Below are 26,351 nucleotides of genomic sequence, written 5' to 3'. Positions count from 1 at the left end.
TTCAGAGATGGAGAGATAAATCCTAACGACAAAATTGCGCTTGGACGTCTTTCAATTCTGGCAGGTATTGAACTTAAGACCTCTTATGAATTAACCCATTACGGCATGAGTACTACTTTAAAAAGTTTCAATAAACCATTTGAAGCTCCTTATGAAGTGTGCGAGACTGTTTTTACCACACTTAGTTGGATCCCTAGAATCTTCCTAGTAAAAGTTTTTTAGGTGGCTTAGTACAGGCTTCGTCATTGAGATGAGACACAGTGCGTCTTTACTCCTTTTGCAAAAGTTAATTGTACCTAATAATTCGAATTGTATTTCTTTCTATTAAAAAGTGTCTTTTTAGACTCGAAACGGAGATAAAATGTGAGTGCGTCTTCTTTTCAGTTTGAATCAACCAATTCACTCTTGAAAACTGTTCTGAAATTAAAACACACACAAATAAACATTTTATAGTTTTTGAAGAATTTAATATCAATACAAGATCTGTGAAACTGCATTGCATTGCAATCGAAACAATCTTACTCAGACATATGAGTACGAGCTTTACCAGGATTAGAGGTTCATCCTCCACCACGTTGATACAATGAGTCAGGTCGATACAAATTCAATTTTTTAAAAATTTCTTTCTATACTATTTTCAACAAGAATAGGCCTTATGGGCGAGCTTTTTCCAAAGCAGTGGCGTCTCATGTACCCTAACTAAAAATGCACATTTAAAAAATGAGCAAGAAAGCAAAAAGAACTGTTGTCGCCGTTCTTCGCAAAAAGTTGTACACTCAACACTCAACCGTTGTACCCCACAAAAACAATACTATAAGGATTTATATCTACATTCAAGTGTTTTTGATCTACATCTCAATAGAGTTAACAGAGGGCAGGTTTAGCCAATATAAGGGCCTTCATTTGCAGTCAACTGCATTCTTTGAACTTACATTTTGACCAAGGCAACTGGTTAGTTTTTCAAGTGTAATGAATTTCAAATTCAGAACCTTACTTAACAAACCTCTATTGCAAGTTCATAGTACAAAAACTACTAAAAATATTACTGTCTAAGTCACGATTTGGATTTTGTATTGTAAAGAAATATTACTTATTTCATTTCCAAATTGACAAGGAAACCTTTGGCAGAAAGCATTAAATGAAGTTTTGCATAAAATAAATAAATTAATTTGTGTTCACTGAAAAAACACGATCAACTGTCATTTGACAAAAGTAAACTTGGCTTTAGGGAGATTTTTCTGGTCAACTTTCCATTAAAGTTGCCTTAGGTGAAGGTAATTTTTTGGCAGCTGGCCAATCAGATACTAGAAACTGGCCTTAATATCAAGTTCCTTATGTCGCCTGAACCTGCCCATTATCACTCTCAGTGGATTTCATTAACGAGCTTTTCGGTTATGAAGCTTTTGAGAACAATACCCTGAAGATCCTTCAAAAAGCGACACACTCATGCAATCAGAATGAGAGATAAACATCTTATCTTCCCTGTATTGACAATTTGTCTTGAATAGAGTAAAGTAAATACCTAAGTTTGATCGTATCAGGTTAAGTTAGGTGCTGGACTAACACCTGCTTTATCATGAAATATACAGAGATGTTTTACTCTTTTATATATATAAAAAAAAAAACGATTTACAACTTACTTTTACATCAGCTGGAAGAAGTCTTTTCAATGTATAAGCTACACTTGCACTCATAAACGATATCATATCTTCCCAAAGTTCCATTTGATCTTCTCTGGTACTTTTTTTACTTGAATCTGTTTCTAATGGATTCGAAATATCTAAAATTGAAAACAAAATAAATCGAATTATTTCTATGAATTATTTTTCTTTCACTATAAACTTGCCATTTAATTTTTCATTTAACATTTTTGACCATTTAGTTCGTAGTTTTATAGCACGACTTAAAAGTTCCCGTCCAGTTTCGGGAATTGGAAAATCTAAACAAAGCCATGAATCACAAACAATTCGAGTTACAGATGAATTTGTATCGATGGAAAACGAGAAAAGTAACATTGTTTGTGCAGCTGGCATTCTTATGGAATTCATAAGATAGGGTTTAGCTGTTTCTAGAAGGTTTCTGAAAATATATTTCTCTTATGTTGTTTCAACATCGAAAGCAAGTCACAAGCACTTACTGATAACAGAGCACTTGATGTGCTGTACTCAATGATTGCTTTGGGGTATAATAGTTTGGCTTGTCCAAAATGTCACTATCGTTAAGTTTTAATATCTCAAAGTTTTTGGAAAACTGTGAATTCGGATGAATTGACAAAAACGGCTTGAGAAATGTATGAAAGAACTGTTGACTTCCACCCTGAAAAAATAAATATCAATTAAAAAATACTTATCTTTGTTTTGAAATAAGAAAAAACCCTCCGAACCAACGTACCTTGCAATAGTTAAAGTCATCAGCAACAGCAATTTGAGGATAGAATCCGCTTACAATAATTAATTTCAACAAAACAACATCCCTATGCCTTCGGACATCCGATGATGCAAGCAAAACCTTAATTTAAGAAATTAATAACAGGAACTAAAGCGAATATCTATAAAACTTTCTTACCTCCATTTTATTGGAATCGTGAGTAAGCCTAAAATCAACGTCTCGAATATCATCAGTATTATTTTCACCGAATTCTTCTTCTTCATCGTGATTTCTTTTAAGTATTTTACGTTTTTTGGGTTCTTGATATTTTTGCTTGCGTTTGATAGCCCTCAACATTCGAACTTCACCATGTCGACGAGATCGATCTGCACTCGATAGTGATTCTTCGGATTTTGAGGGTAGCAGGTTGCTTGTTTCGAGAATGTTTTGGAACTGATTTCTCAGCTTCGCTATTTCATAAAATCTAAAATTGGGACATTTTTGAGATTAGTTGATTATTCGATTTGAAACTCTCAAACAAATAAAAATTTGTGAAATTTGCAACCCTACAAAGATCAAAAGAAAATCTTAACCTTTGTTCTTCTAAACCCATTTTGAAGCACCACTTTCTAGTATTTTCAGATGTATCCGACTTCAAATGAAGCCATTCTTGGTAGGCATTCAATAACGTGAAAATATCGCCTTGGTCTGATTCAAGTTCTTCACGTTCTTTCTATTAAGACGAAAAAACACGATGAATATTTGAGATATGATACAATCTCTAATTCACCTACAGCACATTTAGTGTCATTATAAGCTCGATTAGTGAATGGATTTTGCACACTAAAAGCTGCAGCTAGAGTAAGTATCTTCTCGACGTCAGTAAAAACACAGCCCATGAGAAGCATCTTGCCAATAGTTATTTCAACTGGCAAATTAGACAAAGCTCGACCGAGAGGTGTGATTTTTTCATCTACGGCCAAAGCGTTCTAAAAACAAAACAAGAGAACTATCATTAAACTTTTATTTTCCATATTATTTATACTTACATGTTGTTTAAGACCTAAAATGGTTTGTTCGATATTTTCTTCATCGGGAGCTTCAATGAATGGAAAAATTCGAACATTTGGCAATCCCATTGATATCATTTGCAATAGAATAGTTTCCAATGGAACTCTGTATATTTCTGGTGTGGGATATGATTCCAAAGACTCAAATTGCTTCTCCGAAAATATCCTATAACAAACCTTGAGTTTATGTATTACTTATGAACGCTAATTGTTGTTTGATGTTTGTTTTATATTACCCCAGGGCCAGTACGACCAGCACGTCCTTTGCGTTGTTCTGCCGATGATTTTGATACCCAAAATTCTTTGAGTCTTTGTCCTTTACTCGAAGTATCATAACTCATTTCTTTTACCTAAGAATTAGAAAACAAAAATCGGTTTGTTTTATTTAATTATTTATTATAAAGAAAAAAGTTTACAACTTACTTTTCCTGAATCAACAACAAATCGTATTCCATCGACAGTTAGGGAAGTTTCAGCTATATTCGTGGACACTATGCATTTTCTCATTCCTTCCGGTGCATAGTCAAAAACCTTTAAGGATAAAATAAGAGAAAAATGTAAAAGAGAAATTATATATATGTATAAGGACAGAGTCATTGACTAGATTGTTGTCTGCATAAAAGGACGAGAGCTGCTCATGAGCTCAATGAGCATAAGAGGCGAGAGGAACACCGACTTCTCAGAAGGAAAAAGAGACAGCATGAGAAGAAGAAGTGGAATCATCATAGTGGAACCGCAGTCAATGCTGAGGATATGGAAGGACCACTTCTGCAGACTGTATAACGGAGACGACGAACTGAATTCCGCTGTCAGGCAGGATGACCTATTTAACATAGACGACGAAAGCCAACAATCCCGTCCTCCCGACTTAGACAAAGTAAAGATTGCCATATCTAAGCTGAAGTCTAACAAAGCCGCTGGAGCGGATGGTTTGAATGCCGAGCTCTTTAAAGCAGCTGGAGATTGGTTGTTTAGGAGCGTGCACCAACTTATCTGTAAGATATAGTCGGAAGAAGCATGCCTGATGAATGGAATCTCAGTATTTCTTGCCCGATCCTGAAAAAGGAGACCCTATAAACTGCACCAACTATAGAGGAATCAGCCTACTTAACATCACTTACAAAATCTTCTCTGCATTAATATGCAAACGTCTAAAGCCCATCATCAACAACTTGATAGGTCCTTATCAGCGTGGTTTTAGACCAGAGAAGTGCACAGTCGATCAAAAAGTCACATTACGGCAAATTCTGGAATAAACAAAAGAACACCAAATCGACACCCACCATCTTTTAATCGATTTCCGCATATGACAGCATCTACAGGGACGAGATGTATGGAGCCATGTCTAGTTTGGCATCTAAACTCGTCCGTTTGTGCAGGATGACCATGGAGAATTAACGATGCTTCATGAAGATTGGAAACAACTTGACAGAACTTTTCGATGTCAAAAAATGTTATAGACAAAGTTCGATTTTTTTAACATCGTACTTGAACGAATAGTGCATAACTCACACGTCAACACTAGAGGCACTATTTTTCAAAAGTCTGTCCAATTACTGGCAATACTGATGACATGGACATAATCGGAGGAACTCAGCGTGATGTCAATGGGGCTTTTGTGAGTATTGAGGCAGAGGCGGCAAAAATGGGTTTAACTGTTAATGAGGGCAAAACAAAGTACATGCTGTAGGTATGAGGTAGTCAATGACTTCTACCTAGGCTCCTCTATAAACGCAGAAACAAAACCAGTGATGAGATTAAATTTCTCCAGGGACCAAAGTGTCGCTGTATACCATAATCGTCCTTACCCTGCTATACGGTGCAGAAGCGGATGAAAGCACCTTGGATCGTTTCGAAGGAAAAGTTTTTCGTATGATCTACGGTCCCGTATGCATAAAAGTGGAGTGGAGGAGAAGATGGAACGACGAGCCTTACGGACTCTACAGCAACGTTGATTTAGCCAGCAGGGTAAAAGTCCAACGACTAAGATGGCTCGGTCACGTAGAGCGCATGGAAACCAATGCTCAGGCCCGGAAAGTTTTCGAATCCACACCTACAGGACAGCACCGCAGTAGAGGAAGACCGCAAATCAGGTGGCGTCCACAAGTGGAAAGTGACCCAACTTGGAGCTCAAAACTGCAGACATCTAGCAAGGGACCGAGCTAGATGGAGAAGTTTGTTGGATGAGGCCCTAGTTCCTAGGAATGTAGCGCCACCTTAAGTAAGTAAGTTGTCTGTAATAAATATAAATGGGGTATTTACACTTTATGATGAATCTCCTTTTCCTCCAAGGATAAAAGAAGGACATGTTTATTGAATTAATATTCGAAGATAGTAAATTTTCGAAAGGGTTTAAGCCGGGCGATCGCATATATAGGTAAGTGTGAAAAAGTAAATTTATGGAAAAATTCTGCCCCAACTTGCAGCAATAAAACTTTAGTTTACGTCCTCGAGTTAGCGTAATAAATCATTATTCTATTATTGACAAAAAAACGTATAGCCCCACGGCATTAAACTATCATTTAAAATGAAAAAAAACTGACTTTAGTAAAGCCTTTGATTCTGTGAACCACCAAAGACTTCTGAAAAAACTTGAGATTTTTGGTTTCCATTCCCATTTTCTTCGTTGGTTATCGTCATATTTATCTTGTAGAACACAACAAGTTAAGATTGGAGATACTCAAAGGAATTACAGTGTACATTAGGTGTCCCGCAAGGTAGCCACCTAGGTCCGCTCCTTTTCATAATGTTCGTTAACGATATTGTCTCGGTCTTTAATTATTGTGAATGCTTATTATATGCGGACGATCTGAAAATATTTTCAAAAGTTTCGAGTTTGGACGATTGTCAACTTATGCAATCTTATATTGATTCTTAATCAAATTGGTGTCACATCAATAGCAACAGCCTTAAATTGAATATCAAAAAGTGTAACACGATTTCTTTTTCCAGAAAATCTCATATTTTGTTATTCAACTATGCAATTGAATCTGTGGATTTAGATAGAATTTCAAGTAATAAAGACTTAGGAGTTATTCTTGATTCCCAACGTTTTTTTTAAAGGTAATTTCGATTATTTGCTTCCTAAGGCCAACTCGCTGGTAGGTTTCATTAAACGAAATGGAAAAGATTTTAAAGATCCTTTCGTGTTATTATATCCTTGTATATATCTCTCGTCAGATAAATTTTGGAATACGCAGATGTTATTTGGAGTCCTATTTATATAGTTCATTATGATCGGATTGAAAAGATTCAAAGACGATTTACAAAATATATATTTAAGAAAATGGGTTGGAACTTTAGTCCTAGTTATGAGGCTAGATGCCAATTACTTGGAATAAAGTCGTTACAATCAAGAAGAAACATTCATAATGTAATGCTTATTAGAGACTTACTATGCTACCATATTAAATGTCCATCTCTTCTGGCCTTGGTACCAATCTATGTTCCCGCTAGGTCTAAGAGAGCTAGAGTCTTCTTATTCCAAGGAATTCACATGACAAATTATGGTAGTAATGAAGCTTTATCAAGATCTATTGTATATTTCAATGAAATGTCTTCAAATATTGACTTTTTTAATCTTAATCGTAATAAATTTAAAACTGAAGTATTATATTTATAAACTTTTTAATATGCTCTTGATTAAATAAATAAATTTAAAAAAAAGATCCAAACAACACCTTTTTATAGACTTTAAGTACGCCTACAAAACATAGCCAGGATAGAACTATGCAAGGGCATAATTGAGTTCTGAAAACCGTGTACACTCAATGGTTTATACAATTAGTATATCAGGACAGGACGAAGTTAGAAAGGAGGTGTTCATTCTTGAGCTACGCAATGACAGGGAAAAATAGAACGTGGTAAGGCATTCCATATTAGTGTAATGCGGGTAAAGAACTTATTTCAAAAGTATAAAGTACGGTCGATGTTGGGGTAAACTGAGTATCACGGTGAAATTGATAAAACGAAGAAATGAAAACAGACCAGAGATGGAAGTTATATTTAGAGAGAGATACATTTCTTTCATCTTCCCAGAAAACCCAAAGATCTTGCGGCATTTCTTGGGACATCGCGTATGTGATCTTTCCATAACAGCTGGTTGCTGACGGACATGCCGATAATATCTAGATGTTCAGTTTCTTTAATGCTCGCCTTGACGATTTAAGTTTTAAGTTTTAGACGCACTAAATTGTACGCTATTTTTAGTTCACATTGTACACTGTTATGTAGGTCAAAATTTAAAGAGCTTCTCATATTTTGGGAGGAATGCGAGTGCGGAAGCGAATAAAAAACCTAATAGTACTTTCGTCAGAAGAAAACGAAATGGAGCCTGGGCACACCAGCATTTATATTATCTGTTTCAGACTTGCTGATAATTTGAGAGAAATCAACATTCGCCTTGAATGAATTGGAATTGGATGAACAAATGCTGTTTTCGATAATACTCGAAACGAGCCCAGGAGAGTAGGAGAAGACCTTTTCAGAAAAATAGCAAGGATACGTTCAGACGAACTCGATAAGTAGACGAGCTGCTTATTTAATATATTGAATAGATTGAATGACCGAAAGGAATTTCACTCGTATCTCTGTGAATCCTTTGTTGTTCAAAGGAATAAAGTAGGTGAAGTTTGGGAGAAGGTTGTGGTGGATTTAGGCTGAATCCTAATTTTAGGAAAATGTCTATAAGTGACAAAAACTAGTGGCTGTATAATTTTAGCTAGATTAGGCATCAGGAGAGAGAAAGAGAATGGTATATTATTTTGGCTTCTCGTCTCTACATAAATCATTTGATTTGATTGGCATTCTATTTCTATGTGTATCCATTGAGTTTTGACCTATTAGATAGATAGATAGATAAGTTTTTTATTTTTTCAACTTTCTTATAAGTACAATATTTCATAATAAAAGATATACAAAGCATGGCTTTATAAGCTGTCTACCAGAAAGAAAAAAACTAATTAAAGAAAATAACAGAAAAAATACAATATTTGAATAAAAAAGAGAGAATATTTCACGAAATAAGTTTCATAGTTAAAAATATGTAAATATAAATATTAAAGATTTTTTTTTTAATTATTATTTTCATAATGTGATTTTAGTTTAGTCAAAAACAAAACAAAAAGAAACTTTGAACCATGTGAAAGAAATAATATTCATCATTAAAGTATATTTTGATCTATATTATATAAAGTATAAAAAAGCAATAACATGTAGTTATATGTTCAATAAAAAAGTGTGACTTTTAGTTTAGTCAAAACAAAAAAAATAAGGAAAAAAAGTAAAATATTGGTAATGGGCTTTTAGTTTAGCTAAAACAGATTATGGTTTGTAAGTGACAAAAAAAGTAAACAAACAGGAAGAAGAACCGCATATTTCTCAAGTTTTTTTTTTAATTTTTTAATTTCGTTAAAAACGAAAAAAAAAGGAGAAGATACAATCACTTTAACATCTTGTTACAACTCAAAACAAACTCAAACAATCGTTTCGATATTTTCTTGCATGTGAGACATAGCGTATAAGAGGCTTCCAGCCACGATCTCCGTTTAGTACACCGACATCAGATTTCCTGTAATATTGGACAAAGTGCTAAAAAATGCAAAACATCTTCGTTTTCACCAAGGTTGCAAAGGGAGCACACAGGGTTTAAGTCTGTTCTATGTGGTCTATAATTCAAATCGAGCATTTCCGTTCTTCGAATCTTCTCTAAAGTAGTTTCCTTAACCAAGTTTCGGATTTAGTTGTCTGTAAATATTCCTGGATGTTGATGCAGTCCCTCGGGCAACACAAAGCCTATACATCGAGTCATCTATAACAGAGATACATTCATGTAGTGCATTTTTTTAATGCTCCCACATTGTCCACTGGCAATGGTATTGAAAGGTTATGTGTTATACCAGTTTTTGACCGGACTATATCTACATCTAAAACAAATAGGTAGTTAGCCTTTAAGTTTTTCAAGAAAATTTGAGGTAAGCCTGACTCTAGGTGGATAGCATAATTAGGAGTGTTGATAGGTAACTTAAAAATTCGCTTGATAAAATAACTCTGTATATTTTCTATTTCCTCCAACTTTTCGAAACCATATACTTCATTACCATAGCAAAAACAAGTATTCACGGTGTCATTGAAAACTTTGAATTTTGAAATTGGATCTACGAGTTTATTTGCGAAGAACTAGAACCACATTGTATTTATTGCAATTTTTGCAGCGGTTGCTTTTTCTTCTATAAAGGTTTGAATGTTAAGATTATATATCATTGTATACCCAAGATACTTAAATTCATTTACGACCTCAATTATCTCACCATCTAAGTCCAATTCCGCCCATAGCCAATTGATCTATTTCGAGATCTGATAACCATTATTTTGGATTTGGTGGTATTTATTCTAAGACCCCACAGATCACAAAACTGTTTTAGCTTTTTTATCTGGAGCTGTAGAGTAAGCGGACTGTCTGATAAAATCACTGGATCGTCAGCATAAAACAAGACTTTAAGTGTAATATCCCGGAACTGAACTCCCCCAGGTATACTGTTTTTGACATCGTTCATATACAGTGCAAACATGATAGGGCTTAGAACACATCCTTGAGGGACACCTGCTTCACAACTAAATTCTCTAGATACTTTTCTGCCATTCTGAACAGATGCCATCATGTTTTCTAGATTTTTTCTTAGATTCTGATAAAATTAGTAGATAGGCCAATTGTTGAGAGCTTATAAAGTAAGGACTTTCTATTAATAGTGTCAAAAGCCGCTTGTAAATCAACTAAAAAGGCATATAAGTTCTTTTTTTTATCAATAAAACGCCTAACAGTGGAGCTGAGTACAAAAATTTGGTTAATAGCTGAAAGGTTGGCTCGAAAACCAGCTTGAAAGCAACTAATCATATTATTATCTTCTACCCAGGTCGTAAGTCTAGTATAGAGTATTTGTGTAAACACTTTTCTTAATGAGTTAAGCACAGCAATTCCTCTATAGTTCTCTGGCAAATCACGGTTACCTTTTTCAAAAATGGCTGTAATTCGGGTTAGGTAAGGTTAGGTTATAGTGGCTGTTGTTGTGGCTGCTGCTGAAAGATAAAAATGTGGTTAGAAAAACTATTAGAAACCAGATATTCCATTCCTCGTCCTTCCTTTGATACATTGTTTTGTGTGAGGTTATGCCGTCGTTCGTCCATCGTTAGCTCGTCCCAGTGTTCAAGATCCATACCTGTGAAAAAAAAAACTTAAGACTATAGAAGGTAAGGAAGAAGGAAAGAAAATGCTACTTAGCTTTGGCCTCGGGAATTCCTGCCACTCCCAGGTTGGAGTTACGGGTATTAAGTTTCCTCCCCTTCCTTCCTTCTGGAGATTCCTTGTTCTTGATGTTTGTTTGTTGTTTGATGTTTTGTTCCGCACTCGTGCTTGTTTTTTATCCTTTTTTGTTAATTTAAATTAAAATAATCACCCGGAGGCACTTGCGCACAGAACAAAACTCAAAATAAAATAAACAAAGACTATGTGACGTCTGTCATAACTGGTTGACACGTTAGCGAGGGCCCAAACCCAAACTAGTTTAACTAAAGCTAACTGATAGAGGGAGTAACTGGCTCTATCGGAAGACACAACCGACGTCGGTAAGAAGAATCCGATTTATATAAAAAAGGTAGAAGCCGTTGAAACAGCTGACGGTAATTAATTTACATAAGATGGAATTGAATATATGTATCGGATGAGGTGATGGATTAGGTATAGGATGAGGTGATGTACACTCGGTCCGTACAGTAGTGCCTCAGGTGACTGCAACTAACTGAAATAGAACTAGTGGGTGGCAATCAGTCCGGAGGCATCACCGAGTAAAGACGGCCGAGTGATAATAATAACGTAAAGCAATTTAAAGAAAAAAAAATTAAAGAAGTGTTGCAACACAATAATTAAAATTATAAAAAAAAAAAGGAAATTTTATTCAAATTTATATTTATTGAAAGTAAAGTGTAAACTGCGCGGGTGAGTTTGCTTGCTATTTGAAGCAAATAAGTGTTAAGTGTATACAAAAAGGTGGAAGAGCTAAGTCAGCTTACGACCGCGGGATATACCCGGCAGAAAGATCGGAGGAGTTCACTATCCGGAAAAAAAGGCCTGTGAAGTACCCGGGCTCACAAGTAACGCTCTTTTATTTTACTTTTTCCGTGGAACGTCCACCCGCGCAGTGAAAAAAGGAAGTTTAAACAAAAAAACAAGTTTGAAAAAAAAGGAAGTTAAAAAAAGAAAAGAAGTTAAAAATAAACGAACAACCTTAAGAGCCAGAGGATCCGGTCTGGACCTCGAGGCGAGGCGGGCAGCGCTCAGGACGCCGCTCTATACAGACGTACATCCGTGCCTTTGCTACGTATTCATCAATACGAGGATTTATTGCCCTAAATCCCTTTTTTTTGTTTTGTTTTAAATTATTATTTCATTTCTTCCTATATACATATATAATTTTTTTAAATTTCATTTCATTTTTCGATTATTTAATTTTTACATACATATATTTATTTATTTATTAATTTTTTTCTTACCCTTTTGTTTTTTTTAGTAACATTCACTTATTTAAATTTTTTTTATCGTTATTTTCTTTTTTTCAAATTTATGGAAATTTGCGTTAGTTTTTTTTGTAATCTCTAAGTTTTGTGATAGGGAAATTTCAGCGATTTTGGTGTTTTTTTTGTTCATTTTGTTCAGGGAAGAAGTCGCCGACGTCGCCAGTGCGAAGAGGGGTTCCTCTTACGTCCCTCGCGACGCAATATTTTGCATTCCCCCCCATTTTTTTGTCCACCCGCAATGAGCTCTTTGTAGGTAGGGAATAAGGGTCCGATTAGGGATAGCAACAAAAAAAAAAAACTTATACTAAACGCTTCAGATACGGGACGCTGGAGAAGCAAAGATTCGCCGCGTGGCTCCGGCGATCAAAGCTCCCATTGTTGTTTTAATTGTTGTTGTGTGGAACGAAGAAATTTCCCTAAGTGTTTTGTTTTTTTATTTCTTTGATCTTTGTCGTACATATTATTGCAGATTTAAGTTAATAAAAAGTTAAGATTTTCTGTATTAACGATGCCATGAATCGAGCGTTTTTCTTGGTTGTGATTCCAATTTGAAAATGGAATAGGAAGTTATTTCCAGGGGGGTGCGGTATGGGTGACTTAATTTTAGGTTTGGCGGGAATGTAGTTCTACGGCAGCGAACTTTCCTGGGTCCGCTTTTGGGGAATCCGAAAACCAGGCCGAGTGGATTCCAGGATGGGTGGGTAAAGGCCAGGCCGTGACGTCATCAGCGGCCGCCGAGAAAAGTGAATGAAGTGGTGGTAGTGCACAATTAATTAAAAATATTCGGCATGATTTATGTTTTTATAAAGAGGTGAGTCCCGGTTACGGTAGCAAGACCCCCCCCAACATCCGACGAGCTCAGCTGTGCACCGCAAGCATGCCGCAGCTACCGTAACGGACATTCCTTCCTCCACCCAATCCCTATCCTAGTTCCCAATTTAAGAGTTACCTTCTTCGACCGACCCGATCCTACCCATACCTCTCCCGTTTTTTTCTAACGACAACTAGCACCCAACCTCGTTATGAGATAACACCCTACGTCAGTAGAGGGTGTCCTACCTCAATGCAAAGGGCACCCTACTCCGATACCAATGTCTCCCGATTCCTCCTTCCTTCTTCCTTTTCCTCTCTCTTCCTCTCCACCTCATTATAAAATGGCGCCCCAAACGTGTTGCCCTAGTCATTCCTTAGTGTACTAGTTGTTTTCGTATCAACTTGAAGACAGCTCGTATGTCTTAAGCGGGAGAGCTCATTGGCATGCCCTCTTAAATGCGACGAGCTGATTTCACGTTGATCACGACTACAATAAATACATTTTTTGTGCTGTCCTGATTATTTTCACGCTCTGGTTCTGGATAGTGGACGACTTCAAGTTTATGGTTTATGAACGAAAAACTGAAATGCGCCAATATCTTGGAGCTGGAGTACGAAAATGATGTTTATGTATCCTGTTTCAGTGGGAGTCAAAGCTGGGATAGAAACAAGTCGTAAGTCTTGAAGTGGATAGCTTGTTAGCAGGCCGCGTCAATCGCGACGACGCGTTTACTGTCCCGGCGGCGACACCTACTGGAAATTGTGTAGTCGTTTTGTCAAAATTGTTTGTATGTTGATTCACTTTTCTCGGAACATAATAATAATAATAATAATAATAATAATAATAATAATAATAATAATAATAATAATAATAATAATAATAATAATAATAATAATAATAATAATAATAATAATAATAATAATAATAATAATAATAATAATAATAATAATAATAATAATAATAATAATAATAATAATGATGATAATAATCATAATCATAATAACAATAATTAAAATAAGATTAACCAGGCAAATGCCGTGGAAGAAAACCCCAAACCGAAATTTGCAACCAGAAACACCCCCGAATTCAAATTTAAGAAAAAAGTCCATAAAACATTTGATTTCAGTTTTGTTTATTAGTCCATTCAAAACAAAAACTTTATTCGTAATTTGTAGCGTAGTTTTTCTTATAGTTACAATATAGATATATATATAAAATAAAAGAAAAATTGAAAACAGTTAAGATAATACCAGTGTTGATTGTGTTATTTTTGGGAAGAGTAGATTACGTAGTCCATCATCATAATCCAACACCATTGTCCGAATCAATATTCTGATCCATCTTTTGTAAATTAATGAGCAGGTACTTTTTGAAAGAAGAAGAAGAGGAGCAGGCAAAGTCATTAAGAACAAAAATTGGAGATAGAGCAGTTACTCGTTCTTTATTAAAACAGAGCATCCAAAGCAAAAATATGCCAGTCACACATTCGCCATCAAAGGAGACTGAGAAGGTTCTACCAGAATCGGTTTCTACAAATCCCGAACAGCTACATGCAGAGAGTGCGCAAGAAGGCATAAGTAGTGATCAATCTGCAAGTGGTAGTTCGGCGGGAAGTCGACTTTCTTCAGTTGACACTCCTCCTTATAGTAATGTGAGTCTTCCTGCACAAACTGGTGCAGGGAAATTAAGCAAAAGTCCACTCCGGGATATTTTGGAAATAATCGGTGTGCAAACCTTACCGCAAACCGATCAAGTTATGGTTGAGTCAAGTGGGGGTATAGGGAGAAACCAGCATACAGCTGGAGCGTCCACGATTACTCCAGAAATCAGGTCTGCGATTAATGAAGCTGTAGCCGAGTCGGTGAAAACCGAAATCCAGAAGGGATTGGCAGAGTTCTTCAAGGAACTAAACATTCCGCGGCAAGCCGACCAGCCAGTGGAAAATAGAGCTCCGCCTGTAGTTCAACCTACACCTCTTCCTCGTCCTCAACCTTACCCAATTTTTAGCCATCCACCACCACCGATCCAGGAGCTACCTCCCAGGCTTGATCCTCAAGCAAGATCCTTTGTTCCAATGGGAAACCAAGGTTTTGGAGCAAGGATGACTGATAGCCAACCGGGAAGTTCTTTTTGGGGTGGGCCGATGCCTTTTCAGGCATACGCTCCACCTAATTGGTATTCACCAAATAATATGTCAACAGGGTCCAATCGACAGACGGTACGGATCGACAAATGGGGCATAGTTTTTGATGGAAAGTCCGAATCTTTGACGGTCGAAGATTTCATTGGCCGAATAGAATTTCTGCAGTCGAGCCATAATTGCGCTTGGTCAGAAATTTTGCGTGACTTCCATCTTTTCTTAGCCCGTGATGCGAAGCAATGGTATTGGCAATACCAGATGGAAAACTCATCTCGCCGTCCCGATTGGCCTATGTTGAAAGACGCATTAAGGCGACAGTTCCGAAATCCTAAAACTGATTGGGACATACAAAGAGAAATGGGAGCTCGGCAGCAAGGTTTGAAGGAATCAAGTGATGACTTCTTTGCAGCCATTAACAAATTGCGATACCAACTCAGTACCCCTGTGAAGGAATCTGATCTTGTCAGGGTTGTTAAAGGCAATTTATGTGAACGGATTAGGAATCTAGTGTATCCTCAAGCCATTGAAACGATGGACCAATTAAGATTAGCCTGTAAAGAGGTTGAATATGTAATCTTCAAAGAGGATAGAGAGGGAAAAAGGTTCCCGAGACCACAGGTTCGGTTTGCCAACGAACTGGAAGCTGATCTATCTCATGAAGATTACATAGAAGCGGTGCATTACCAGGCTTCTCGTTCCAATTCAAATCGAGGACATGATACGGCTAAGACGTGGGTATGCTGGAATTGCAAAGTCCGAGGCCATTCATATGTGGATTGTCCTTCTTCAACTTGGCACGTATTTTGTTTTAAGTGTGGCCTAGAGGGAGTAATAACTCCGAAGTGTCCAAATTGTAGACCGGAAAACTTCAAACAGAACGCGAGCAGTCCGGGGGACACGCGTTCGTCCGAGGGAACCCCGGCGAAGAACAAAGGTCAGTAGAATCCAAGACAGTAAATAATTCTCAAATCCAAATACTAGCTCGAGATAAGACTAATTTACAGGAAAACAAAAATATTATTACAAAAGAAGTCACAAATAAAATAAAACCTTTACATATCAGGATAAGAGAATATAGAGAAGCTAGGGATAGGATTTTTGGTACGAGAGTAGGAGGGCCATCAAAAAGGATAGTAAAAGCTAGAGAACGATACAAATATAGAAAACTACTAAGAAAAAACATTGCGTCAACAGTAGTAGATACAAATTCCGATCCTAGGCCTTATGCCAAGGTGATCATTGCTGGTAAGGAAGTCTTAGGTCTGCTCGATAGCGGAGCCAGCGTGAGCATATTGGGTAAGGGCTGCATGCAATTAGTAGAGGATTTGTGTTTGTTAGTTCAACCATATAAATCCGGCGTCAGAACAGCTGATGGCAAGAACCAGGATATAGTCGGTAAAGTACAAACTAAAATAATATATAGAAATCAAGAACATTCAATAACTCTATTTTTAGTTCCTAACCTTGATCAAGAGTTGTATCTAGGTATAGATTTTTGGAAGACGTTTCAAATCGCTCCAAACTTATTAAGTTCATTGTCGGTAACCTTAGAAGAAGCCGATTTGAAAAACGCGCACGACTTAACGTTTGACCAGCGATCCGCGTTAGAGGCGGTTAAGTTGAGGTTTCTAGACTTTGATAGACATGGCCTAGGAAAAACTTCGCTGGCAGAGCATAGTATAGATACAGGTGATTCTGTTCCAATTAAACAGAGACATTACCCTGTCTCTCCGGCGGTGCAGGTCAACCTGTATGAAGAGGTAGACCGGATGTTGAAGCTCGGTGTCATCGAGGAGAGCGAAAGTCCCTGGTGTTCCCCAGTTGTCCTCATCAAGAAACCAGGTCCAAACAATACCGTGAAGTATCGTTTCTGCCTGGATTCTCGTAGGGTCAATGCAGTCACCAAAAAGGACGCTTATCCTCTACCCCATATTGACGGACTTCTCAGCCGGCTATCTGACACCTATTACATTAGTAGTGTGGACTTAAAAGAGGCTTTTTGGCAAATACCGCTGGAGAGGGAAAGTAGGGAGAAGACTGCTTTTGTAGTGCCAGGGAGACCCTTGTACCAGTTTACGGTCATGCCATTTGGTTTGTGCAACGCTGCCCAAAGGTTGTGTCGTTTGATGGACAAGGTGATCCCAGGACGACTACGGGAGCGAGTCTTCGTATATCTAGATGATCTGCTGGTAGTCTCTCCAGATTTTGATACTCACATCGCCCTGCTAGAAGAAGTAGCTGATTGTCTGAGGAAGGCAAATCTAACAATTAACGTGAAAAAGTCGAAGTTCTGTTTTAGAGAGTTAAAATATCTAGGATATATAGTTGGAGGGGGAAAGTTAATGACGGACCCAGAGAAAATAGAAGCTGTTGTCAATTTTCCAATACCTAAAAACCCTAGACAGGTCAGGCGACTGCTTGGTTTAGCAGGATGGTACAGGAGGTTCATCAAGAACTTTTCCAGCCTGACAGCACCTCTTACGGATACGCTGAAAAATAAAAATTCTAAATTCGTAATGACCGATGAAGCTAAAGCCGCTTTCGATGAACTAAAAAGAGCTTTAACAGCGTCCCCGATCTTAGTTCGTCCGATATTTTCCAAAAGGTTCTATATTCAATGTGATGCGTCCGATACGGGAATCGGCGCGGTCCTATTTCAGAAACACGACGATGAGCAAGAGCTACCCATATCATACTTTTCGCAGAAACTTAATTCCACTCAGCGAAATTATAGCGTCACCGAGAGGGAGTGTATGGCAGCGGTTATGGCTATAAAAAAGTTTCGGCCTTACGTTGAAGGCATGGAATTCACGGTCATAACCGATCATTCGAGCCTTAAATGGCTAATGTCCATGAAAGACTTAAGCGGCCGGCTGGCACGGTGGAGCCTGGAGCTACAATCCTATGCCTTCGACATAGAGCATCGAAAAGGGTCACTCAATGTCGTTCCGGACACACTCTCTCGGGCACATGCGGATGCTCTCGAATTAGATCTAATTGCGCCTCTAATCGATCTAGACTCCGAAGAATTCAAATCGAAAGAATATACGGATCTCTTAGAAACCTGTCGAAAGCACCCTGAATCACTTCCAGACCTAAAAATAGAAGATAACTTCGTGTACAAGCGAACGATTCCTCAAACATTGGAGACACCTTCATCCGAACACTCCTGGTGTTTGTGGATACCATCCACTCTAACAGAAGATCTGATCAAGAAGGCCCATGATCCACCAAATTCCGCTCATGGTGGAATAGCAAAAACTTTAAGCCGGATAAGACAACATTTTTATTGGCCAAATATGTGTGTTCAGGTTCGCCAGTATGTTGCTAACTGCGATGTTTGTAAAACGTCCAAATAGTCAAACCAAGTGTCCCGACCACCTATTTGTACTAGCTATTTGTCAGAACGTCCGTTTCAAAAACTCTATGTTGATTTTATAGGTCCTTATCCCAGATCCAAAAATGGTAACACCTGTGTTTTTGTTGTCCTTGATCATATGTCAAAATTTGTATTTCTTAAAGCCCTACGAGCAGCGAAAACGACAAGCATAATAAAATATCTGAAGGAAGAAATTTTTAATACTTTTGGAGTTCCGCAAGTCCTTCATTCAGACAATGGAAAGCAATTCATTTCCAAGGAATTCCAGAACTTCCTAGGGCAATTCGGCGTACGACACTTCAAGACAGCCAACTATGCACCACAATCCAATGCGTCAGAACGAGTCAATAGGACTTTACTGGCGGCAATAAGGTCGTACCTAAAAGAAGACCAACGTGACTGGGACGCCCACCTACATGAAATAGCAGCGGCATTGCGAAGCTCAGTTCACACTTCTATAGGCGTTTCACCTTATTTCGCGTTATTCGGAGTTAATATGTTGACCCATGCCAGCGGTTACGACTTGGCAAAGAGACTTAACGTCCTTGAAGATGGTGAGATTGCCACTCTTCCTAGACATAACCGGTTACAAATTCTTCGGACCAAACTCAAAGAGTCGATCCAAGAAGCAAACGAAAAGAGTGCAAAAGTGTACAATACACGTACTCGAAAAATTCGGTTTTCGCCCGGTCAAGAGGTCTTTAAACGAAACTTTATTTTAAGTGACGCATCGAAAAGGATTTCCGCGAAGTTGTGTCCTAAATATATCAAATGCAGAATAGTCAAACCCGTGGGTAAGAATATGTACGAATTGGAAAATTTAGCAGGGAAGGCCATTGGGATCTTCCATGCCAAAGATTTGAAGCAATAATGAAATTAATCTGAAACTGTGATACACACAAACTCTTTGATTTCCAGAGCAAATCGTCTCTTAATGGGAAATCACAGGCAATTGCATTTAGCACCACCAATTGCGAGGTTGTTGGGTGCAGTAAGTTAATGAGACATCGCATTACGCACGCGTTCTCTCTGCAATCCTATTAAAAAAAAAAAACAAATTACCTAGTCATACCTGTGATACGTTATTCGAACCTAAAGACTGAACTAGTAATCCATAAGCAACCTGTGATATTTTGTATAACATACATCTCCTATTTATTGGAATCTAATGCCAAGCCCATCTGTGATATCTTTTCGAGACTGATTTTTTTTATTTGTGTGTACGTTTTCATTATTTGTTTCAAATCCTCCCATCGAACTGTGATATAGAATAGGTCAAAATAAGTATTGGCCCTTATTCGTGTTATTTATTAACTTTTGTTAATTTATTCAAAAACAACCGTCCCTATGAGCCTATTTTTTGTATCACTTGTACTAATTGTCGGCACTTCACTAAGGCCAAAGAAAAAATGTATTATCCAATCGCGAACGTAACAAGATTATTCCACGAAGAAAAAAAAAGGTCATTGACCTTAACAACACCCGAAATGATTTGATCGACAACAGCTGATTGAAAGTTACCTATGTATGATTTTTCTATTTGCTTTTAACTAATGTGCTATATACAGATATAATAACCCGCCTTAAAACTAAAAAAAACTAATGTTAATGTACTTTCATATAATACCTTATCCTAAATCTTAACCTTATGTACCTCACCTCCATATTAATCCTAACTTTGTGTTGAATTGTCCTTGCGTATGCCCGGCTTGTGGGCGTGAGTTTTTCCCCACGTTGAAATCTAGACGATCAGCAGCTTTCACCGTCTCTGTTGTATCCGAGAGACCTGCCAGATCCGGAGTTTTGTTGTGGCTGCTGCTGAAAGATAAAAATGTGGTTAGAAAAACTATTAGAAACCAGATATTCCATTCCTCGTCCTTCCTTTGATACATTGTTTTGTGTGAGGTTATGCCGTCGTTCGTCCATCGTTAGCTCGTCCCAGTGTTCAAGATCCATACCTGTGAAAAAAAAAACTTAAGACTATAGAAGGTAAGGAAGAAGGAAAGAAAATGCTACTTAGCTTTGGCCTCGGGAATTCCTGCCACTCCCAGGTTGGAGTTACGGGTATTAAGTTTCCTCCCCTTCCTTCCTTCTGGAGATTCCTTGTTCTTGATGTTTGTTTGTTGTTTGATGTTTTGTTCCGCACTCGTGCTTGTTTTTTATCCTTTTTTGTTAATTTAAATTAAAATAATCACCCGGAGGCACTTGCGCACAGAACAAAACTCAAAATAAAATAAACAAAGACTATGTGACGTCTGTCATAACTGGTTGACACGTTAGCGAGGGCCCAAACCCAAACTAGTTTAACTAAAGCTAACTGATAGAGGGAGTAACTGGCTCTATCGGAAGACACAACCGACGTCGGTAAGAAGAATCCGATTTATATAAAAAAGGTAGAAGCCGTTGAAACAGCTGACGGTAATTAATTTACATAAGATGGAATTGAATATATGTATCGGATGAGGTGATGGATTAGGTATAGGATGAGGTGATGTACACTCGGTCCGTACAGTAGTGCCTCAGGTGACTGCAACTAACTGAAATAGAACTAGTGGGTGGCAATCAGTCCGGAGGCATCACCGAGTAAAGACGGCCGAGTGATAATAATAACGTAAAGCAATTTAAAGAAAAAAAAATTAAAGAAGTGTTGCAACACAATAATTAAAATTATAAAAAAAAAAAGGAAATTTTATTCAAATTTATATTTATTGAAAGTAAAGTGTAAACTGCGCGGGTGAGTTTGCTTGCTATTTGAAGCAAATAAGTGTTAAGTGTTTTTTTTGTATACAAAAAGGTGGAAGAGCTAAGTCAGCTTACGACCGCGGGATATACCCGGCAGAAAGATCGGAGGAGTTCACTATCCGGAAAAAAAGGCCTGTGAAGTACCCGGGCTCACAAGTAACGCTCTTTTATTTTACTTTTTCCGTGGAACGTCCACCCGCGCAGTGAAAAAAGGAAGTTTAAACAAAAAAACAAGTTTGAAAAAAAAGGAAGTTAAAAAAAGAAAAGAAGTTAAAAATAAACGAACAACCTTAAGAGCCAGAGGATCCGGTCTGGACCTCGAGGCGAGGCGGGCAGCGCTCAGGACGCCGCTCTATACAGACGTACATCCGTGCCTTTGCTACGTATTCATCAATACGAGGATTTATTGCCCTAAATCCCTTTTTTTTGTTTTGTTTTAAATTATTATTTCATTTCTTCCTATATACATATATAATTTTTTTAAATTTCATTTCATTTTTCGATTATTTAATTTTTACATACATATATTTATTTATTTATTAATTTTTTTCTTACCCTTTTGTTTTTTTTAGTAACATTCACTTATTTAAATTTTTTTTATCGTTATTTTCTTTTTTTCAAATTTATGGAAATTTGCGTTAGTTTTTTTTGTAATCTCTAAGTTTTGTGATAGGGAAATTTCAGCGATTTTGGTGTTTTTTTTGTTCATTTTGTTCAGGGAAGAAGTCGCCGACGTCGCCAGTGCGAAGAGGGGTTCCTCTTACGTCCCTCGCGACGCAATATTTTGCATTCCCCCCCATTTTTTTGTCCACCCGCAATGAGCTCTTTGTAGGTAGGGAATAAGGGTCCGATTAGGGATAGCAACAAAAAAAAAAAAAACTTATACTAAACGCTTCAGATACGGGACGCTGGAGAAGCAAAGATTCGCCGCGTGGCTCCGGCGATCAAAGCTCCCATTGTTGTTTTAATTGTTGTTGTGTGGAACGAAGAAATTTCCCTAAGTGTTTTGTTTTTTTATTTCTTTGATCTTTGTCGTACATATTATTGCAGATTTAAGTTAATAAAAAGTTAAGATTTTCTGTATTAACGATGCCATGAATCGAGCGTTTTTCTTGGTTGTGATTCCAATTTGAAAATGGAATAGGAAGTTATTTCCAGGGGGGTGCGGTATGGGTGACTTAATTTTAGGTTTGGCGGGAATGTAGTTCTACGGCAGCGAACTTTCCTGGGTCCGCTTTTGGGGAATCCGAAAACCAGGCCGAGTGGATTCCAGGATGGGTGGGTAAAGGCCAGGCCGTGACGTCATCAGCGGCCGCCGAGAAAAGTGAATGAAGTGGTGGTAGTGCACAATTAATTAAAAATATTCGGCATGATTTATGTTTTTATAAAGAGGTGAGTCCCGGTTACGGTAGCAAGACCCCCCCCAACATCCGACGAGCTCAGCTGTGCACCGCAAGCATGCCGCAGCTACCGTAACGGACATTCCTTCCTCCACCCAATCCCTATCCTAGTTCCCAATTTAAGAGTTACCTTCTTCGACCGACCCGATCCTACCCATACCTCTCCCGTTTTTTTCTAACGACAACTAGCACCCAACCTCGTTATGAGATAACACCCTACGTCAGTAGAGGGTGTCCTACCTCAATGCAAAGGGCACCCTACTCCGATACCAATGTCTCCCGATTCCTCCTTCCTTCTTCCTTTTCCTCTCTCTTCCTCTCCACCTCATTATACTGTCCAAGATGGAAACGGACACACTTAGGCCAGTTTAATGGTCCATTGTGATACCACATGAATCTTGAGGCTTCCTCCTAAGCTCAATGGAACTAGTTAGAGTCCCTTACGAAACGTGAGAGGCTGATTATACCGATATGATTTAGATCGTTTAGATCGTTAAAGAAGATTTCTCCTAGGTAATTCTTGCGTTTTAGAGCTAGAGCAGGGCATGTGCAGAGAAGATGAATAACCGTTTCTTCCTCTTCCTCGTCCATACAGCTTCTGCAAAAGTCATTTGAGAATACGCCTAGTCTCGTGGCGTGCTTTCTTATTAGACAGTTTCTGGTTATCGAACTTATATCCGATCTGCTTAGAGAGAACAAGCACCTTGAACGTTTTAAATTCAGTGTTGGCCAGATGTTTTTTGTGACTTGACACGTGGTGATGTTGTTCCACCTGGTGCTTGCCCTCCTCACAGCGTCTTACATTAGCAGCAGATTACAAGTAGCGATTGGTATGCCAGTACTTGCCAAACGTGGTAGGATGGGCTGTACTGTACAGTTCCTGGCGAGTTCATCTGCCTTCCAGTTACCTGTAATGTCTCTATGGCCCGGCACCCAGCAAAGGTGAATATTAAACTGTTGCGCCATCTCCATTAGAGATGATCGACAGTTATGGACTGTTATAGAGTTTGTAGAGACAGAGTCCAGAGATTTGATAGCGGCCTGGCTATCAGAGAAAATACGGATATCAGATGTTGATATCACGTTTTCTTTGAGCCAGGACAAGACTTCCTTTATCGCCAAAATTTCCGCCTGGAACACGCTACAATGATTGGGAAGGCGGAATGAGAGACTTAATTTAAGTCGTTTAGAGTACACACCACCAACCCCTTCTTTGGTTTTTGAGCCATCTGTGTAAAAGCTGTAATTCGGGACAGACGAACATTTTCAGGCACTATCTCTTCAATGAATATTCTTTTTAAAAGTTCTAACAGGTATTCCAAAAACTCAGGAGTAGCATGTTTATAAAACTCTACTGGGATCCCATCAGATCCAGATGCTTTGTTATTTTTCATTTTTTAAAGCTACTAATTCAGGAATAATGACATTGGGGAATGCAAAGCTCATTGTGTTTAGATTAGGATCAGGCAGAAGTACAGTTTCAAAATAATTATCAAGTAGATTTTCATCAATTGTGAACAATACCCTAATATTCCGCCCACTCAACACTTGTACTGTCTTCCAAAAAGATTTCGAGTCCTTGCATTCAACGAGCTTAGAAGCAGTGTTTTTTAAATAAAGTTCTTTCTCGAGATTGCATAACCTTTTGTATTCTTGGTTTGATCGTAAATACAGTGAGTTTCGACCTATTAGGCTAGCAATCATTCGGAGAAAAGTCTAAAGGTTTTAAACTACAACATTTTGGTGGCCAATAGTGATCACCTCTTTAAATTTCACACTTAAATGGGCTATTGAAGCATATGTATATCGTTTCAGCAAGCTTCAAAAGTAGCAGCCGCCTAAATAGCAGGCTATTCTAAGTGATACATCATATTGTGGAACCCTACATAAATATTAGTTTAGAGGAACTAACCAATATGCCAAGTAGTAGAAAAAACCACAAAAATGGATAACAAAATGTGTTGGTCATCTCAGAATTTAATTCTACATTTAGTACAAAATCAGGTCAGAAAGGCAATCAAGCAGCTAATTGTTATAAAGGGTGTCCAGCTTAATAATTTCAACTTTCAAAATTCAAATTTAAAAAAAAACAGGAATGGGTCTATTGACCATTGTGCCTTATTGCCTGAATGTTTGTACCTGCGGATACATAAGTTGTGTCATCTGCATTTCGCCAAGTAATCGAATATTAAAATGAGTAAAAATAATGATTCGCCGCACTTCAAATATTAAAAAAAAAATTAATTGAAAAATTCCAGCTGGACACCCTTTTTAATTATGGATTATTAATTATTAACCTACCTTATCTTGATCAGCCAATGCCAATCCACTATGAAGTGGCAGAACAATCCAATGATTATTTTTCTCTGAATATTCTTTGGCAGCATCACAGATTGTTGTTATTTCATTGACACCGCTTACAAATATTAAAACATCACCACGTTCAGTCACTAAGAAAATAACAATATTAAATTATTTATATGTTTCTTTAACAATAACAATAATAACAGCAAAAAAACTAACAGGGATATTTTTGGTCAATTATATTCAAAACCTGAATAAATGGTCCCGGATCGAGACGGGTAGATGCACTACTCCGTTGTCCACTTCGTTTTAAATCCAATGCTGGTGGTGGTAGATAGATTGTTTTTATTGGATACAAGCGACCAGGTACTTCGATAAGCTGAGCACCTTCATTTTCGAAGTAATTCTTGAAAAGTTCAACATTTATTGTAGCAGACATAAGAACTAGTTTCATGTTGCTCTTCGCTCTCAACAAACACTTAGTGACACCCAACAAAAAGTCGCCAAAAAGATTTCTCTCGTGGATTTCATCCAAAATTAAAACATCATATTGATCGAGATTTGAATCAAGAGCTAGCTAGAAAAGCATGCATTTATAATTATGTGAATAGGTAGCAAGCCGTTTCGTAGGAAACATGAAAATACCTGACGGAGCAGCAATCCTTCAGTTATAAATACAATATTAGTGTTGGATGTTTTATTTTTTTCAAATCGAATCTGAAAGCCCACTTTCGTCCCATAGTCATCCAACATTTCATGAGCAACACGCTTTGATAGGGAGACACAGGCCAATCTTCTAGGCTGTGTGCAAGCTTGAATTAAAGGTTTATAAATCAAAAAAATCTTGGAGCAAGTACTGATATAACTTACCAATGTTCTTAAAACCAAATTCAAAAAGATATTGTGGAATTTGTGTAGATTTACCACAGCCCGTATCACCGGCAACTATCAGAACTTGACTATTCTTCAAGGTTTCCTGAATTTGTTGTTTAAATTTAGCTATTGGTAGATTCCTTTGGGACTTCCGTAGTTTCTTGATTTTGTTGAATTTTTCTTTTTGCTTGAAATCCATATAAATCAATACGATTTCAACAAATTGATGAATTTTCAGCTTACTCAATTTATTTGAGTTTTCCACATATCGACCCATACTGCATTTTTGTGTATCGTAAGCAAGTTCGAGCGGTATAAAGTTTCGCTTGTGAAAATTGTTATATTTATTTTCCTCAGCTTGTTTGGATAGTGATAATGGCTCAGCTAATATAGGTTGACCGGCATTTCTTAACATACTCTCGTATTTATTTACGAATTTCCAAAAATCTCGGATATCTTCAACAATAAGTTCATGATGAGTGGGTGATGTAAGGATTCCTTCGAATGCTGATTTATAGTCACAGAAGGAGAAGTCCACAAGATTAGTTTGTTCATTTGAAGAATGGTGCTTTTTACTAGACATTTTATCCACTTATAAAATATTTTATTTGTATACTAATAAGTTCTTGTCGGCAGTTTCATTTATATAAAAAAGGTAATACAAAAATTGTTTGTTTATTTTATATTTTGTTTT

At 37.5% G+C, this 26,351-nt stretch overlaps 1 protein-coding gene across 1 annotated transcript in view; it reads right to left on the bottom strand.

Annotated features, from left to right (window-relative positions):
- LOC129948528 (probable ATP-dependent RNA helicase DHX34) overlaps nucleotides 1-26,331 on the bottom strand; it is a 28,834-nt gene extending 2,503 nt beyond the window's left edge. Inside the window, exons 1-14 of the mRNA XM_056059565.1 lie at nucleotides 25,655-26,331; nucleotides 25,430-25,596; nucleotides 25,004-25,361; nucleotides 24,782-24,930; nucleotides 3,861-3,968; nucleotides 3,674-3,787; nucleotides 3,417-3,614; nucleotides 3,162-3,356; nucleotides 2,961-3,100; nucleotides 2,566-2,851; nucleotides 2,392-2,508; nucleotides 2,138-2,316; nucleotides 1,847-2,079; nucleotides 1,641-1,780 (exon numbers count right to left, since the gene is read on the bottom strand). Coding sequence (XP_055915540.1) covers nucleotides 1,641-1,780; nucleotides 1,847-2,079; nucleotides 2,138-2,316; nucleotides 2,392-2,508; nucleotides 2,566-2,851; nucleotides 2,961-3,100; nucleotides 3,162-3,356; nucleotides 3,417-3,614; nucleotides 3,674-3,787; nucleotides 3,861-3,968; nucleotides 24,782-24,930; nucleotides 25,004-25,361; nucleotides 25,430-25,596; nucleotides 25,655-26,240 — 2,970 coding nt within the window. The 5' untranslated portion in view covers nucleotides 26,241-26,331. The remainder of the gene's footprint in view (nucleotides 1-1,640; nucleotides 1,781-1,846; nucleotides 2,080-2,137; nucleotides 2,317-2,391; nucleotides 2,509-2,565; nucleotides 2,852-2,960; nucleotides 3,101-3,161; nucleotides 3,357-3,416; nucleotides 3,615-3,673; nucleotides 3,788-3,860; nucleotides 3,969-24,781; nucleotides 24,931-25,003; nucleotides 25,362-25,429; nucleotides 25,597-25,654) is intronic.
- Nucleotides 26,332-26,351: the final 20 nt, after the last annotated feature.

This window comes from Eupeodes corollae, chromosome 2 (genome assembly GCF_945859685.1).
Source record: "Eupeodes corollae chromosome 2, idEupCoro1.1, whole genome shotgun sequence".
In the NCBI taxonomy this organism is placed as follows: domain Eukaryota; kingdom Metazoa; phylum Arthropoda; class Insecta; order Diptera; family Syrphidae; genus Eupeodes; species Eupeodes corollae.
This window is presented reverse-complemented; position numbering and strand designations above follow the sequence as displayed.